The sequence below is a fragment of the Oenanthe melanoleuca genome, chromosome 23 (genome assembly GCF_029582105.1).
Source record: "Oenanthe melanoleuca isolate GR-GAL-2019-014 chromosome 23, OMel1.0, whole genome shotgun sequence".
NCBI classification, from domain to species: domain Eukaryota; kingdom Metazoa; phylum Chordata; class Aves; order Passeriformes; family Muscicapidae; genus Oenanthe; species Oenanthe melanoleuca.
Window position 1 is genome coordinate 5,749,694 of NC_079356.1, and position 17,365 is coordinate 5,767,058.

Here is a 17,365-nt window from a genome sequence, read left to right on the forward strand (position 1 = left end):
TGTGTGTGCTGTGAGACATGCAATGCTGCAAAAATCCAAGAGCCTCCCTAAGCCCAGAGTCTGTTTGTTTGGGGCTTTTTGGGATGCTGATGAGGAACAGATAGATTTTCTTTTTCCAGGGAATCGAGTTTCTGCCCTCACTGAAGCTGTTGTGCCTTTTGTTCAGCTCCCAACAAGGAGCCCATTGAACACTCTGGATTTGTCTCCTACCTGGCCCTGAAGCCAACTGAGTCATTCCTGTGCTCTGCACTACCTGAAGCACTTCTAAAATACAGAAACAATTGGTATTGGAAGAGAACTGTTGCTCTCTCCCTAAATGATAAAGGCACCTCTTTTTCCCATCTCTCCAAAAACTCATGCTTGTGTTATGCCTTTTTAGCAGATACAATCAATCATTAGACCAAAATATTCCTGGCCAGGATAATTTCTCATATTTTGGAAGTTTATTTTTGTGGTTGTTTTGGGATGTGGCTTTTAAAGGCTGGGCCTGTGCAGTGGTCTCTGTTTAGTAAAGGGACTGAGAAGTGAAATGCTGCCAGTCATATATTGATCTGAAACCAGAAATAAAGTCTGGGGTCCCCCTTAGGAAAATGGATTGCTGTGGTGTTTGGGCTTCCCATCAGGATTTCTGAAATTTGCTTCCAGTTCTCAAATGGTATCTTCGTTTTTTCTGTGGGGTGGTGGCATCCCCAGCTTTGGGATGGGCTCATGGGGAGCAGGTACCTGTGTGTGCCTCCTGTGCAGCAGGACCAGACTTGCTCCGTTGCAGGATGTCAGCTCCAGACCACAAACACTGCAATGACATTTTCCTCTCCCTGGAGCTGGAATTCTGGTGAAATGTGCTTTTGTTTTCCACTCCCCTGTCTGGAGAAAGTGGGACCTGTGTGCTCTGGAAGCAGCACAAAACCCAGGGTATCATTTTGTATCCACTTAAAAGCCCCATCATTTGTTTACAAGTTCTTAAACCTAAAAGAAGCATAAACCCTGACTGTACTTAGTGCTGTGTTTACTCAGGTTTCTGCCTCCTGGGGGACAGTGCAAACAGCCCTGGCAGCTTCACTTCTGTTTACAGTTTCTGATAGTTTTCTCTTTCATGTTTTCACTCCCTCACATAGCCCTACACTGAAATAAGCTACAAACATAGCTGTGTGCTCATTAAAAACAAAATTTGATGGATAACTTGCTCTGAGTAACTTCCTACCTGGGCTGCAAACCTATTCTAAAAATCAAATTAAAAAAAGAAAAGGTGAGGAAATGTTTCTATTTTACATGGGGTTTTGAAAAAGCTTTTTCAGGTAGAAAAAAAAGAATCTTTTACAAAGGAAATTCTTCCCTGTGGGGGTGGGCAGGGCCTGGCACAGGGTGCTCAGAGCAGCTGTGGCTGCCCCTGGATCCCTGGCAGTGCCCAAGGCCAGGCTGGATGGGGCTTGGGGCACCCTGGGAGATAGTGGAAGGTGCCCATGGAATTGGATGTGCTTTGAGATCCTTCCAACCCAAACAATTCCGTGGTTCTGGGTGTAGTTTGAGCCTCTGGATGTTTGGAGGCAGAGCTGTTTCAGCAGAGCTCTGCTGGGGTGTGTGGTGAGCACAGGCAGCACAAATCCTCATTGCCTCGGGAATCCGAAGGATGGACCCGTGAAACAGCTCGGAGGTCCCAGGAAATGGCCAGAGGCTGGGACAGAACCGCGTGGAATTGGGCAAAGCATTATCGGCCCCGCATAGCTCACATACCAAAACCCCGCGGCACTCCCACTCTCCCTCGGACGCTGGGATGTGTGGGTTTGCAGCAGATGTTTTTCTGCTCCTGCTCGGGTGTCAGAGCTGCGTCCTGCGCGGGAGCCAGGCCGGCACAGCTGTGTTTGCATCCAGGAAGGGGAAAGGGAACTGATACAGGAGGGCAGCGATTGTAGCCATGACAACCGGCAGATACGGCCCCATCCTCCGGTCCCTCCTTCCCTGCCCTTCCCGGGCCACAGCCTCGGCTGCAGTCCAATATTCCTGGGAGAAAGGTGCAAAATCTACAAATTCATTAATTTCCTGAAGCTCCGTCAACAGCTCCGTCAGTTCTGCAGCAGAAATCCCCACGCTGAGCTGCGTGTGCTTCATCGAGGGGCTCCGGGAGATCCGAGGGCAGGGACTCTGTGGTTTTACAGAAACACAGGAGCAGGGGGGGCTTGGCAGAGTCTGCGAGCCAGCAGGCAAAATGCACTTTATTCTGCCAAAAAAAAAAAGGTTTAAATGTGCTGGACACGTTCAGAAATGCATCTGAGCTGAGCAAGGGAATGTGGCGCTCACCTGTGCGGGAATGTGGCAGAGGTTGGAGGTGTTTGCTCCTGGGATGAGGCTCAGTGTGTGCAATCCCTGGTCAAGGAGCAGGAGCTGCCTGGGCTGTGCTTTCCTGAGAGCTCTGCACATCCCTCACTCATCCCTCTGCATGCTGGGCTGCAATTCCTGCATTCCGACCACTGCCCGGACCTGCCTGGGAAACGCTGGCATTTGAGGCAGCTGCAATCACACCCAGAGTGAAGGAACAGAGAGAAATCTGTCAGAAAAGCAAAAAGCTCTTAAAAGCAGCCAGGTTTTCTCATTTCCAGGCACCCTGCTTTGTATCTTCAACGTGGTTTGTACCACACTAAGGAAAAATCAAAACAAGGTGATCCATCATCTCTTCCTCCATAGGGGCAAAACAAAGCAGGAGAGGCAAAGAAATGAGATGGTGAATGGGGATCTGGGGATTAGAAGACAGGATGTGGAGTTCAGGTTCTGTCCTGACACTGAAAACCTGACTCAGTTTCCCCGTGAGGACAACAATGAGCTCTGGACCTGATTGGTCAATATTAAAAGTACAAAGAGGGCTGCTGCAAGCTCTAATTAATTGTCTTAGCAAATTAGACGAGTCTGTAAATTGTAGCAGATATTTGGGACTCAGCCTTGCAAGGTCTTGTGCCTGTGAGCTTTTTTTGCATTTCCTTGTATATGTAAAAGCAGCATCACACACAGCAGGCAGGGGATGAGATGCCCATGGATTCAGACAAAAAGAAAGGATGCGGAGAGCCAGGGGAGCACAGTGTGGTCATGAGGAGAATCACTTGGCCAGGTTTGGAACAGTGAGGCAAAATTGGATCTGGTAGTGATGACACAGAGCAGTCTCCATCTGCTCTGGAAGTGCTTTGGGGGTGTCCTGGTTTAGGCTGGGACAGAGTTAATTTTCTTCTTAACTGGCTTAACAAATGTTGTCTCTGCAAAGGAAAAATGTTAGACAGCCAGCCAGCTGCAGAGGCAAAAATATCTACAACTGTATTTGAGGAGGATTTGATGGTTTTAAAACTAAACCCACAGTATTTTGAATTTTCAGTGAATGCAGCAGTGACAAAGGATCCAGCTGATCCCCAGTCTCTGTTTACCACAGCAGCAGCTCTTCCCAGCCTGCAACTGCCTCAGAAAAATGCCAGGCTATATGTTTTAATCACTGTATTTAGCCATGACAGTCACCCAAACAGCAGATTTTGCTTTCTGCACCCTGCTTCCAGGATCAAAGATGCTTTTTATAGCTATTCTTTGACTGGAAATAAATCCTGGGGCACACCACTACCTCATTTCTCTTACCCTGCCATCCTGCCCTGAACTTAGCAATCTCTTGTGGCACATTTCACCTGTTAATCCAGCTGGGAGCCAGCATTACCTGGTGCAGGAGGGGAGGGAAGGTCAGTCTGAGAGCACCTTCCATCAATGCAGAGGTGACTTCTGCTTCTCTCAGAGTCCTGCAGCTGGTGATGGGGCTGCAGCGTTGCCCCCCAGCATCACTGTGGTGTCACCACAACCTTTTTTGGGGTGTTATTATTATAATTTTGAGATAATCTTGAGCTACATCAGCAAAATCCTCTCCTTTAACAAAAGTAGCTGCAGAGATACAGACAATAATCACACAAGTCATTTGTGGTCTCCCCAAAGTCTTTAATTTGCTGTTTTGCTAAAAGGATTGGACAGGGTAATCTGGCAGTTTTATCTAGGTGAAGTTTCATGATTTTTGTGTTTGTCAAGTCCCAGGACTGCCTGTCTGTCTCTCTCTTATGAGATAGGATGAATTTCCTGCATCCCAATAGACCTGCCAGGGATGCAAGCAGCAGCATTTCTGTCTCTAAGCTCTCCATAGGCCTTGTTCTGGATATTGCCCATCAACCTCCTACTGCAACCTTAGAGAACAAGAGCTGATTTTCTACTATAACTTTTCAACACTTCAAAAGTTATTTATTTGTAACTTAAAAAAATAATCAGTTGGAATAACAGTTGTGATTTGAGAATCAGAAATTTCCCTGGGGTTCACAATCAGCCTGAGATCCCCCCTCAGCTGCTCTGTGCCCAATCCTGTCTCACTTCCATGGATAAATAACCCTCCAGAAGTGTCTCATTCTCCTTCTAGAAACAAAGCAGGGAGCCCTCTCCTGCACTCAGCTTCCTCTGCATTCTGCAGAGCAGAGGTGAAGGGAGATGGGTTTGAAAAGCAGGGAAGGAGGTAAATGATGGTGGCACTGACATCTCCATGTTCCTGCTGCCAGGTGAAGCAGGTTGCAGCAGCTGGAACCTGGCACCAGTTCCAGGCAATGAGGGGATGTTGGGGAGCCTTTGGAGCTGGATGAACAACCCTCCACAAGATCTGCTCCAGCTTGCTGCAGCAGCAAGTGCCATGAGTTTAATTGGCTCTAGCACGACCACAGCCAGGTGGATTTGTGTTCTTTAATGCCCTCACCTGGGGCTCCAGGCACAGCAACAGCAGCTCCCAGCTCAAACAGCCCCCCTGGGAATTTCCTACACTCAATTCCCCCATGTGCAGAAAAGATGACAACTCTATCCTAAATCACAAGCAGGTCCTGCTGATGACTCACAGAACAGCTTCACGTGCTGTGGAGATTAATTGGAATTTTTCAAAGCGCTGAGCTCTGTCCCAGTTTGGCTTCTTCAGAATTTGCTGCCCACTTGGAACAGGTAAAGAGCCCAGGCTGTAACCTGGGACAGCTGCCCTCGGAATGCTCAGCCCCAGCTCTGTAGGCTGCCACTCAGGCTCGTTAAATATTTCCAGCCACACCTTGATGATGTCAACCCTTAGTGATGCATATTTTAAAAAGATTTAGTTTCATTTTTTAAACAAGTAGTTTTATAATGAAACATGAAAACGTGGTGTATTGGGGTTTGGAAAAATGTGAGTAGAAGAAAATTTTTTCCTATTTGAGAACCTGACAGGTGAGAATAGCCAGGAACTCACAACACCCCTTTTTAAGGTGGATGTGTTCTTTATCCCTGTTTTTAGGGAATTCCAGGGGCACTGCAGGAGGTGATGAGCAGTGATTCATGGCTCATCTCAGATCTGGAACCCGGATTTCCTGGAGCAGTTTCCTGAGTTCAGCAGTGATCTGAGCCGTGTCACCATGTTTGTCCTCACCTCTCCTGGTGCAGATTGTGCACACAGGGAAACAGCTGGACACTCTCAGAGGAAAAATCTTTCCAAGGCACAGAAGAGCAGGACTCAGTGTTATGTATTTGTGAGTAAGTTTCAGTTGTTCGTGATGCTTGAGGATTGTGCAGAGCCACAGAATGGTTTGGGTTGGAAGAGATTTTTATCTTGTTCTGCCATGGGTAGGAACATCTTCCACTGGCTCAGCCACAGCTGTCCCTGGCAGGCTCCCAGGTTTCCCAGAACAGATATTTCATGATGCATGCATGCATCACTTCCCAGTTTCAGCCTTCCAGTGAAAATCATCTGGGCTGTCCCAGCCATGGTGTGGCCACAGGCCCAGGGCTGTGCCTGTTCCCTGTGCTGGCACTGCTGAGGCCCCTCAAATTGTGGGGTCAGAGACACTGAGGGACTGGGGGTGTCCAGGGAAGGGAAGGGAGCTGGGAAGGGGCTGGAGCCCCAGGAGTGGCTGAGGGCGCTGGGAAGGGGCTCAGCCTGGAGAAAAGGGGGATCGGGGCGTCCTTGTGGCTCTACACAACTCCCTGACAGGAGGGGACAGCCGGGGGGGTCGGGCTCTGCTCCAGGGAACAGGGACAGGAGGAGAGGGAACTGCTTCAAGCTGCCTCGGGGGAGGTTTGGGCTGGATATTGGGAAATATTTCTTAAGCAAAAGGGTGGTCAGGCATTGAAACACGCTGCCCAGGTTGAGTCACCGTGCCTGGAGGGATTTAAAAGCCGTGCGGATGTGGCACTCAGCGGCACGGGTCAGCGGTGGCCTCGGGCCGGTGCTGGGGAACAGCCGGAGCCGATGCTCGCGGCGGAGCTTTTCCAACCCCATCGATCCGGCGATTCCTCGTTGCCATCGCCCCCCGCCGCCGGGCGGGCTGTGCCGGATGCTCCGGGCGGGGGATCCCCGCAGCCCCTCCCCGGTGCCGCCCCCGCCCCGCCCCGGCCCGGCCCGGAGCCGCTGGGTGCCCGGCCCGCCGGCGCTCGGAGCCAGCCCGGCGCGGGCAGCCGCCCGCAGCGATGCCGCTCGCCCAGCTGGCCCAGCCTTGGCCCGACATGGAGCTGGTGCATCTGGACACGGAGGTGAGCGGCCACGGCCGGGGGCGCTCCGGGGCGGGGGGCTCCGCCGAACAAAGGAGCGCCCGGCGGGACCCGCGGTGCCGCCGAGCCGAACCGAGCCAAGCCGAGCCGCTCCCCGCGCCGGGGGAGCGCGGCCAGCGGAGCCCTGGTTGGGCTGCTGGGGCTGCTCCGGCCCCGCTCCGGGCTCGCCGTGTGCGCCCGGGGCTCGCTGTATCCGCTCTGGGCTCGCCGTGTCCGCCCGGTGCTCTTCGTGTCCGCCCGGTGCTCTTCGTGTCCGCCCGGGGCTCGCCGTGTCCGCCCGGGGCTCGCCGTGTCCGCCCGGGGCTCGCCGTGCCCGCCCGGGGCTCGCTGTGCCCTCCCGGGGCTCGCTGTGCTCGGGGCTCGCCGTGCTCGGGGCACCGGGGGCTGCCGTGCCCGCCGCTGCTCGTGCGGGCTGTGATTGTTCGGGGAGTGCCGGCAGCACTCCCAGATCTCCCGGGCACGGAGGAAGCGGACCCGGCTGAAGGCCCAGGGAATAAAGATCTCAGTTTTGGGGGTTTTCTCCCTCACCCTCCCAGCGCCGTCTTCTCGTACAGGCCTGCGCTGCCAACTCCGATCACGCTCGGGTGTCACTTGGCTGGACGTCTGCTCTTCCCTCCCACTTGGCTCTTTTCCTCCTCATTAAGACCCCCAAGCCAGATGAGATGGAGCTCATCCCCTGTGCACATCTGGGGGCTGGCATCACAGCCCTTTCCAAAGGAAGGAACAGCTTGCAGCAGTTGTCACCCAGGGCTGAGGCACAGCTCTGGCACTCCTCAGTTCAACATCTCACTGGAACTGGACGAGGAGCTCTCCTGGAGAAACCAAGGGGAGGTGGGGATTTTGTCCCAGGTGTTTCACAGACCTTGGTGCTTTCCTGTCGTTCTGGCTTTGATGGTGTCACACTCCGTTATTGTACCTGGGGGCGTCTCCATGGTTAATTGGACAGATTTGCTCATTGCTGTTTAAAATTGCCTTTTCGGAGGTCTGTGCTTTGAGCAGGGACAGCAGGGAGGCACTGGCCATTCAAGGTGAGGTTTCCTGATTTTCATCAGCCAGGTATGGCACAGCTTCTCCTGGAGCCCCCGGGAGGTGGGGAGGCTCTGCCTGCGCCAAACACCTGGCACGAAGGTGCGGGGGGTGAGGAGCCTTAGCTCTGGAGCATCGCTGGATGAGGAGGAGTTTGTACTCCAAACTGGGAGCAGAGGGAATTCCTGCAGCAATTCCCAAATCGTGCCCTGTGCCCAGAGCCAGGCCGTAGGTTACTGCTGGGAGACACGGCTTTTATTTGTGGTTCCTCCCTTCCTAAGAAGGGAGATGCCTGAAAAGGCAGCAAACGCCGCTCGATCAGAGTGGGAGGAAGCCGAAGCCAGTGCCCGGGGCAGTGCGAGCCGCGGGCGAGGCTCGTTCGGCGCTGATCCCGGCTGGTCCCGGTGCAGCGCCCCGGGATCGCTGCCGGGGGCTCGGGGCAGCGGCACGGGTTGCTTTCCTCTCCGCCTTAGGAACGGGTGTGATAATCCAAACTCAAACTGCAGGGAGCTCTGGCTCTCCCCTTCCCCCGCCTCACCTTGGCCACAATTCCGGCTCAGGTCAGGCGCCACGTGCAGGCGGGATTTCAGCAGATCAGGCTTTTTTTGTCTCAGGATCTCAAGTGGGACTTAGCAATTCACCTTCCTTTGGTTTAAAATGATAAGTACACACTCAATTGCAGTGAGGAAAATAATACAGGTGTTCTTCACCTCTACACCTGGGTCAGATGTTAGAGAGTTCCCCGAGGTCCAGCAGTGGAGCGGGAACAGGGCTTGGGAGGAGTTTTGCACTTTGAGGCTAAAATCGCCAAGGGCTGGGGCCCAAGGGGGAAGTTTTCAGCACTCCTGGGAGAGGTGGCACCACTAAGAAAGCAAGGAGACGTTTCTGGAACACCGGTTACGTAAATTGCCCTGGGATCGCTGCCATCCAGGTTAGAAACCGGCTTCCTCCGACCTTTGCTTTCTGAGTCATGGAGCAGAGGTGCTGTCACCGCGCTGGTGGAGGCATCAGTCCTATTGTTGAGGGATTTGGGGTTTTTCCACTGTGTTCTGGGAAAACTGGCCCTGTGGTGCCCCTTGTCCCAGCCCACCGAGCTCAGCCTTGCCAGGGAATGCGTGGGAGTGGGTGGCAATGGGAGCTTGAGCTGTGCCCTGGCAGGAGCCGAGTGCCCCTGTCCTGGAGGCTGAGCTTTGCAATCATTTCTCCTGCTTTTTTTTTTTTTACCCTTGACGTTTTCTCTTCTGCTTATATTATTCCAAATATTGCTTTTGTAGTAGAAAAACGTGGCTGGGGCAGAGTGCAAACTCTGGAGAATGGAGTTGATTGACACAGAACTCCTTCCCTGGCAGGCCCTGGCACAGAGCAGCTGTGGCTGCCCCTGGATCCCTGGCAGTGCCCAAGGCCAGGCTGGACATTGGGGCTTGGAGCAGCCTGGGACAGTGGAAGGTTCCCATGGCAGGGGAATGAGATGAGCTTTGAGGTCCTTTCCATCCCAAAGCATTCTGTGTTTCTTTGATTCCGTTATTTCATCCCCATAGCAATGGATCTCTCATCAGGGCTCCGCTTTGCTTCAAATTCTTCTTTCCTTACACAAACCTACAACAATGCAGCTGACGTGGGATTACGCCAAACTCCAGCACTTCTAGCTAATTATTTTTGCCCGTATATATGTATCACCCTTTATTGAGCAGGAGCTACTCATGAATAACACTTTTCTCATGCATGGTAGCTTGAGCTGTGCAAACTACAATTGAGAGACAAGGGAGACAGCTGAGTGGCTGTCATCTCTGATGTGCCTTGTGCAGACATTCCTCTGTTTGGGCTACCAGAGTTCATTTGGAGATCTCTATTTTTGTAGAATTATTTCCTTTCTCTGAACTGCAATAGGCAAGATCCATAAATTTCACTTAATGGTAATAATTTAAACATGCCTTGTGTCAGACTAGAGGAGCTCTGGGGTGAAGGGTTTCTTCCCCTGCTCCTTCCTTGAGTGTTTCATGGCTCATGAGAGTTGGGTGAAAGCATCTCTGGGTACTTGGGAGGTGTTCTGGGGCACCTCAGAGTTGGTGAGGCTGCAGGAACAGCAGCAGGCAGCTCTTGCAGGCAGAGCTGTCAATAACCTGGGATGACTTGAGCTGGAGGTGTGACCTCAGAGCAGCACTGGGCACTGTCCCCATGGCCCTGCCAGGATGTGCCTCGTCCTGGTTTCACATCAGAGCACGCTGGCCTGCTCTGGAAATCGCTCCCTGTGCTGCGGATTATGTGGAATTAAAAGGATTTAAAACGCAAGATGTCCTAAGATAAATATCTGCCAAGTTCAGCCAGGCTGGCGGTTGCGTAATGGAGCACACTTGTTTTCCAGGATCCTTTCTTGCTATTAAGGAAACTGTCCCAGTGGGTGCTCAGAAGGGCTTTGCGTCCCCTCTGGGCCAGTTGGAAGGGTGGGTCAGTGGCCCAGAGGTGCCCTGGCTGCTGGGCTGCTGCTTCACGTGCCCCCAGATCAGCTCTGTAATCCCCATTTCTGCTCACCCCGAGGAAGGGCACTGCAAAGCTGCAAGGATGCAAGGACAGGCTCAGGACTCCCGGAGAGGCTCCTGTGGCTGCCTCAGCAGCAGCCCAAGCCCTGCTCTGATACAGCCTGGGTGAGTTCCTCGCTGCCCTGGGCACCCCAGGGAAGAGCTGTGCCTCTCTCCTGCAGCAGACGTTTCCTGGTTGCTGCAGGAGGGAGATCCTGGGAGTTCTCTCAGTGCAGGACATTTGGGAGGCTCCTTGGCAGCCCCAGGGTGCTGTGAGAGGGCAGCTGCACCTGCTCCCCTGCTGTGTGTGGTGTGCAGGGGCAGGGCAGAAATAAAGCCTTTTAAAGAGGCAAATGTCAACCCAAGAAACCCACAAACTATTTCAGCCCTGCTCGTGACGTGCTGAAGAGCCATATTTTATCTCGGGAGGTGATGAGTCTGGAGCTGTGTTTCCATCTGAAACATTTACAAATGGCCCTGCAATTCCATATGAGGGAATGAGGACTGGTTTTGCTCTGGGGTAGAGAGGGAGCACTTGGCTCTAAACGCTGCAACTCTCTGCTCACACATCTGACTTCTGCCAGCCTGAGAAAGCGACCATTTCATCCCTATAAGACCAGGGAGCTGCATGCCCAGGAAACCTCCCTGGCACGGACACTGCTCTCTTCCCTTCCCCGTCCCTTCCATCCGAGGGAGGATGGGTTTCTGTCAGCAGCAGAAGGACAAGTTTTCCTCGGAGCAGGGAGCTGATAAAACTCAGCTCTCGGCAGTCTGGTGGCTCTGGAGGTATCACCTGGTGTCTCTCAGCTCACCTTGAGGCTGAGGGTTTGGACACCCCTTGCATCCACTCTCCTGCCTTGTGAATCTGTCCTCCAGACCAAGAGCCAGGCTCTGCTTCCCTCTGTCCAACACAGAAATTCTGCTTCTTAAGCTGTTTGGGAGAAAAGCAGCCCTCCCTGAGCTGTGGTTTGGGTTAGCAGCCAGCTGTGAGCTGTGCAGGGGTGACAATAAACATCAGCCTGCTTCCAAGTGTGGTTATCTCCAGTGCTGTGTCTCCCCTGCCTTGTGGGGGCCGTTCATAAACACAAATTCTTACTTCACTGCTCAGTTATTCTCTGTGCTAATGGCACCCAGGGCTCTGTGTAAACACCAGGGCAGCATTCCTCTGGGAGAACTCGGAGCTTTCAGTCCTTGGCTGAAACTACTTTGGAACTTAAAGCCAAGTTGGGAATAAGGTGAGTTGTGGAGCTCAGATCGGGTCCATGGAGATGTAAACATTGCAGTATAGTGGAGACCTGAGTTAGAAGTCAGGCTGATCATACCAATGGATCCTTGCTGCTCCAGGGAAGGAGTTGGCTTCGTTTGTGTCAGTTCCTGAAAGGATCTAGAACACAGTTCTGGATCAGTGAGGATCTGGGGCTCCAATCCACTGGCATTGCAACTCTTCACTTGCCCCACAGCTTCTGAAAAGGAGGGAATAAACTGCCCTTGTTCTTTCAGAGGAATGCCATCATTTTTGGAACCTGGGACTGCAGTGCAAACAGATGTCAAAGCAAAGTCTTCTTGCCCTTGTTTTTCTCCACAGTCTGCAGAAAACCTCCCGTACGTGCTTACCCTGCTCTGAGTATCTGTGTCTCGATGAAATCCCACCCATTTTCCTCCCCTGGCTGCCCCAGGCGGTGCCGGTGCCGAACCTGATCCCTCCCGGGTCCGTGCCCGGGGTGTCCTGGTGCCAGTTCGGGTCACCCGCTGTGACTTTGTGGAGCCGGGCGGGTGGGGCCGATTCCCTGCCTCTATCAGCTGCGATGGGGTAATAAATAACTGAGAACGCTCCAATTCAAGCCCACAGTCACGTTAACAATGGTTGTTAACTCTTCTGGCTGCTGCCAGTGGTCCCAGAGTGGTGCAGGAGGATGGGGAAGCTCGTGGTGCCCCGGGACAACCTGCACCAGCCACCCCAGGCATCCTTCGGGTGATACTGGGTGGATAAGGAGCCCCAATTTCATCTGAGGGAAGAGTGGAGAGACTGTGAGCAAGAGACTTTCTTTCAAACAAGTTACAGGACAAGAGTTTGGTGTATGGGGAAATGTTCGAACCACCCTGTACCGTATCCAAAGTGTCCCCCTGGCTTGTTTGTCCCACCTGAGGGGCTCCCAAAGCTTTTGTGAGAGACGTGAGAAACTGTCCCATGCCTAGCACGTGCTAACTGCGGGTTCTCTTCCTTTGCAGAATGGGCAGGCAGCTCCAGAAGAAGGTGGGAATCCTCCATCCAAGGTAAAAACGCCCCGGGGTTTCCTAGGGGGTGTGAGCTGACAAGAGCAGGATGGGGATGGTTGTTTTTAAACCCTGGAAATCTGCAGGAGTGCACATGGGAGTGCAAGGGACTGGAGATGGGGAAGAGGAAAGATCAACCCCTGTCTTCCTGTCCCTTTGGCCATCCAAACGTGCCTGGAAGGTTTTCTGGAGGGCTGCCTTGGAGTGGAGGCTGTAGCCAAGGCTGAGAACCCCTGGGGTGTTTCAGTGCTGTGTTTGTGCCTTTCTCTGTGCTATGGTCTTGCCAGTTGGGATGAGAAGCACAAGAGCATTTGATGGTTTTGGCACAGATGTCCTTGCTGTGTCTGGTATCTGTTTATTCTCTTGCTTTGGTGGGGCTGGGAGAGGCTCCACCTTTGCCAGATCACCCTCTGCATCCCTATGAGCATCAGCTGGGAATGACAGAGCTGAGCTGCTGTGTCCCATGTTTTGGGCAGGGATCTGAACCTGCTGGTCCTTGTGAGACACCCAAAGCTCACCCAGCTCACATGGGAACATGCACCTCCCCATTGCAGGACCAGCACTCTGCTGTTTCCTGACTGTGCCCATTCTTCCATCCTGCACTCTGCAGAGCAGGAGAGCCATGTCAGTACCGTGAAATCATAATCCCTTCAGGATTTCCTTTTCTGATCCAGCCGTGCTCTGAGCGTGGAGAATGACACACAACACGTTGGATTTGCCCTGGGCAGCCTCCCTGAGGCTTGTCAGGAGCTCTGTACCTGCAGCAAGGGCCCTGGGGCAGCTTCTCTCTCTGAATCATCGCCCTGCCCAAGGCTCTGGGGGCTCCTTGGGTTGTTTTTCCAGATGGTTATGTTGTATTTTTAGTAAAAGACATTTAAACATAAATCCCAGTTATCTACATTTCAGCCAGTTTTTTTTTTCCCTGAGACATTTGTGAATTTCTAGCAGTGCCAGAGCATCTCTCCTACCTGTTCTGCCTCTCTGTCCCACTCTGGAGCTGGCCTGGCACTTCTTCAGTGGCTTGCAAAGAAATCTTTGGGTCAGATGAATTCAGGTCACTGAAACCTGCACTTTCCTCCCCCGAGAACAGTGGGTTTACAACTCTTCACTGTGCCTGCATCTCTGGCATGGGGAAAAAATGGATTCCAGCTGGGTTTCTTAAGGTTTGAGACTTTGCCTCTTTCATCTTAAAATACTTGGCTAAACCATCCTTCCTTAAAATTTAAAAATCATTTAGGATTTTTTTCTCTTTGAAGGACATCACTGAGATAAACCTTGGCTGATTCCATCTCTAGGTGCCATTTCACAGAAAGATCATGAGATAGAATCCAAAAAGCACTTGAGGTTCCCTGTGCTGCTCTGTGGGATATGGACATGCAGTCCCAGCTGGAGCAAGTTCTCCAACATCCCAGAGCAGGGGCACCACAAGAGCCCTGTGCTGCTGCAGGTGTCCTGCTTTCCACTTTTCAGAGGCCCTGTGGCCAAAATGCTTGTGAGCAGTGTCTGACAATCCCATTTTGGGTAACTTTTGAGCACCCAGAGCTCTGCTGCACACTCCTGAAATAACCTCGGTGGCGTTTTCCAAGTTTGTACAAGGTATGTTTGCTACCAGCACAAATGAAATCCCTCCTGTAAACACATACCTTCAGCTTAAGGGCAAGCTCTGCCCTGAGATGCTGCAGATGGGGGAGCAGGCAGCACCCAGAGTATTTGTGTTTCAGTTCTTCTTGTGGCGAGACAGCAGCAGCTCCTGGCTCTGCTCTACCTCTGTCACCATCCGAGGTGACTCTTGTCATGCTGAAGGTTGCTCAGGCTCCCTCCCATCCCCTTCTGTGCTGTGTGTGGACAGCTGCAAGGGGAAGAGGCACCTTTTTTCCAGGTTTGTGCTATCCTTTTGCAGCTCATTCTGTGAACTCTGCTAAAAATAACCTGAAGCGGCAGCAGCGGCGATTACTCAGCGCCCACGCTCAGCCCTGTCCCTCCCCACCCTGCCAGCAGGATGATGCCAAAGCACAGAAGGACAGACCTGGTGTGCCTGGGCCATCACCAAGGACTCTCTGAAAAGCAGGAAATCCAGGAGTTCCTCAAAAGAGTCAGGAAGTTCTCAGTTGGTGGTGTGACTGATGGATGGGATGCCTCGAGGATGGAGTCACAGCAGAGGCAGCGAGGGGATGGTTTGGGCCAACCTGGCCCCATTCTGGGACTTTCTTGCTGCTTTTGTAGCTCCAGCTCAGCTCCCTACCAAGGACAGCTGGTGCATTTCACAACCTCTTGTGTTTTCTACCTTTCAAGAGCAGTTGTGGTGCACAAGTCCCTGCAGGCCCCAGTTCCTCAGGGTGTTTTCCCTGGGAATGTCTGCAAGATCCTTGTGTTGCTTAGGGCTGGGGAAGAGTCAATGCTCACAGTGCAGGGGATGAGGCTGTTTTGAATTTGCACTGAAAGCAGGGTAAACCATGGCCACATCCCTAACACCAGGTGCTGATCCAATGAGGGATGGGTACAAGGATGGATTTTTTTCTCATCCTCCTTGGTGGTGGTGGTGGTTAAAAGCCTCTCTGGGTACAGATCCCCGTTCCCTCCTGTGTTCTCTAAATTTTAATTGCCAGGTTAGTTGAAATTGGTCCTTGTTCAGCTGGGGAACAGCAACTGAATTGAGTGGAAAAATGGAAGCTCTCATAATTGGGGTTTTTCAGCCTGCTCTGCAGCCAGCTTGGCTGAGGGGTGAGCTTGTGCTCCCTGAAGGTGCCAAGGAATTATACATGGAAGTAAAACACCCAATTAGTGAAATCACTTCATCATGAAAAGCAGAGGAGTGGAATTGCAGTGCTGAGTGTGCCCACACTCTCTCTGGGGAACGGGCTGAGGGTTCTGGGGTGATAATCACAGAGCACAGTGAGAACTGGGGAAGGCAAGAACTGAGCTCTCCCAGCTCTGCACCATAAAAGAGACCTTTGAGACTGGAGCAGGGATGAGCTCTGCCACAGACACCAGGCAGGCTGAGCCTGGCTGGGGCTGTGCAGGAGAGGGAGAGATGAGACTTTTCCCCAGGTCTGTGTAGCTTCTGTTGGTTTATCCTGACCAGGTGAAGCTTGCAGGCAGGTCCTTCCCTGCAGCGTCTTGCAAGGGCATGAAGGAATCCAGGGCAGGGACACCTTCCCCTGGCCCAGGGTGCTCCAAGCCCTTCCAGCCTTGCCTGTGTGTCCAGTGAGGGTCCAGGCTGAGAGCAGGACCCACACCCTGGTCAATGCTGGACACCACTAATCACAGCCTCTTAACGTGAAGAGTTTCAAAACAAACAAGTGAGTGCTCTGCTCTGTGCATGTTTGCATAGCTGCTGCTGCTTCCTCCAGGCCTGCAAAGCTGTGGAGCTGTGGGGAGAGGCAGAGGTACCTCAGCAAATCCCCTCCCAGCCCACTGCCCCTCTCCTGTGGCTCTCAGCCTGCAGTGTTCTGGCCAGACTGGCCAGGCTGGGCAGGACTGGGAGCAGAACATCTCCAGTGTGCTGTGGTGCTCCTGGAAATTTCCCTGACGCTGCAGGGACTGTGGCCACTTTAACATTTGGCTTTTGCAGCCTATCACTGGTAAAGCTCTGAGTTCAAACTGGCTGCTCTGCCTTGTCAGCTGAAGGAATCAAGTGGGTTTGCTGCTCCAGCAGTGCCTGACAGCTGCCTGGCCTGTTCCTGGCTTTGCTCTGTGTCCTTGGCAGGGCTGGGCTATGGCGAACAGCAGCTCCTGAGCTCTTCAGAAACACAAATAAATGCCTGTTTGAGGAGCAGAGTCTCTGATGAGCTGCAGACTCTAATGAATAATTGAAGAGGGGTCAGTTTACAGGACTTGCACACAAGAATGCAGCAGAGGCTGCTCCAGCAGCCCTCCCACAGGGTCCCCGATCCATCCAAACCGCTCTGGCTTCTTCTCTGCCATTTCCATCCCCCTGGTGAGTTCATAGAAGCTGCCTCATGTTCTGTCTCCAGAAAGCTGCTTTTATTGAAGGAAAAAAAACCTGAAAATCTGTTACTGTGTCCTGTACTTGGAGGGGACAGTGGTGAGGGCTGGCACTGGAAAGGACCCCAAGTAACTCATTCATGTTTGATTTTTAAGGGGGTCAGAGTGGGTTTGGGTCACTGGGTCATCTACCCCAGCCACTGGGAGCTTGGGGTGCCCCTGGCTGGCCAAGATGCTGGTTGGAATTCTTCCTGCACACACAAATCTGCCTGAAGCTCCTGCAGCTTCACCAGTCTCAGCTTTATTTGGAAGTGAAGCCTGGTTTGGACATGAGCAGTGAATTCCTTCCATAGCTCCAGGTGAAGCTCTTTTCCCTCTGGTTGCACTGTGCTGCCTGCCAGGGCTGCCAGGGGTGAGGACCATCCAGGGAGGGGAGTCCCAGCTATCCAAGAATTCCTGCCTTGCCTGGAGCCCTTTTCCATCTCCCTTAGGAAATCCCCTCTGTGTGTGCTCGGGGCAGGCTCCGAGCAGTGGGAGCAGAGCATTGCAACAACTCCTGCTGATCTCATTGCAGCTCTGAGGCAGGAAGGGTTTCCCAACTGCAGAGTGAACTCCAGGTCCTTCCCTTGCCAGTCCTGGAGAGCACAGCTGGGAAACGTCACCCCTTTGGATACAGAAAAGGAGGGAGTTTGTCCCTGTTTGTGCTTGAAGCCTGGCTGTGGGCAGAGCTGCTCCGGGAGGACTCTCTGTGCTCCTGAGATGTGGCTGAAATGATCCCCTCGCTGTCACAGCTGGATTTTCCTGCACAGCCCAGGCTGGCCTGGATACAGATTGGGAATGTGCCGTGGCTGCTGTCAGAGGGGGAGGTGATGGGCAGAGGACACCAGCACTGGGGTCAGTGGTCCTCTTTGAGGTCCAGGAGGGGACCCCTAGGGTCTCCACAGGGACAGAGTGAGGAGAGAAGAACTCCTTAAAAAAGCATCTGAGGGAAACAGGACAAAATATGGTGTTCACAGTGTGGGGTGGCTGCAATTCCTGTGGTGTGATTT

At 52.9% G+C, this 17,365-nt stretch overlaps 1 protein-coding gene and 1 long non-coding RNA gene across 4 annotated transcripts in view; both read left to right on the plus strand.

Moving 5' to 3' along the window:
* The first annotated feature begins 6,398 nt into the window (after positions 1–6,398).
* Positions 6,399–17,365, plus strand: part of RPS6KA1 (ribosomal protein S6 kinase A1) — a 29,989-nt gene continuing 19,022 nt past the window's right edge. The window contains exons 1-2 of one of the 3 annotated variants that reach the window (XM_056509238.1): positions 6,399–6,537; positions 12,327–12,371. In XM_056509238.1, the coding sequence (XP_056365213.1) occupies positions 6,475–6,537; positions 12,327–12,371 (108 nt within the window). In that variant the 5' untranslated portion in view covers positions 6,399–6,474. The remainder of the gene's footprint in view (positions 6,538–12,326; positions 12,372–17,365) is intronic. The other 2 variants (XM_056509239.1, XM_056509240.1) reach the window with 2 other exon arrangements.
* LOC130262268 (uncharacterized) lies at positions 13,641–16,385 on the plus strand. The gene is made up of 2 exons (XR_008842088.1): positions 13,641–13,967; positions 14,093–16,385. It is a non-coding gene; the product is annotated as an uncharacterized LOC130262268 (long non-coding RNA).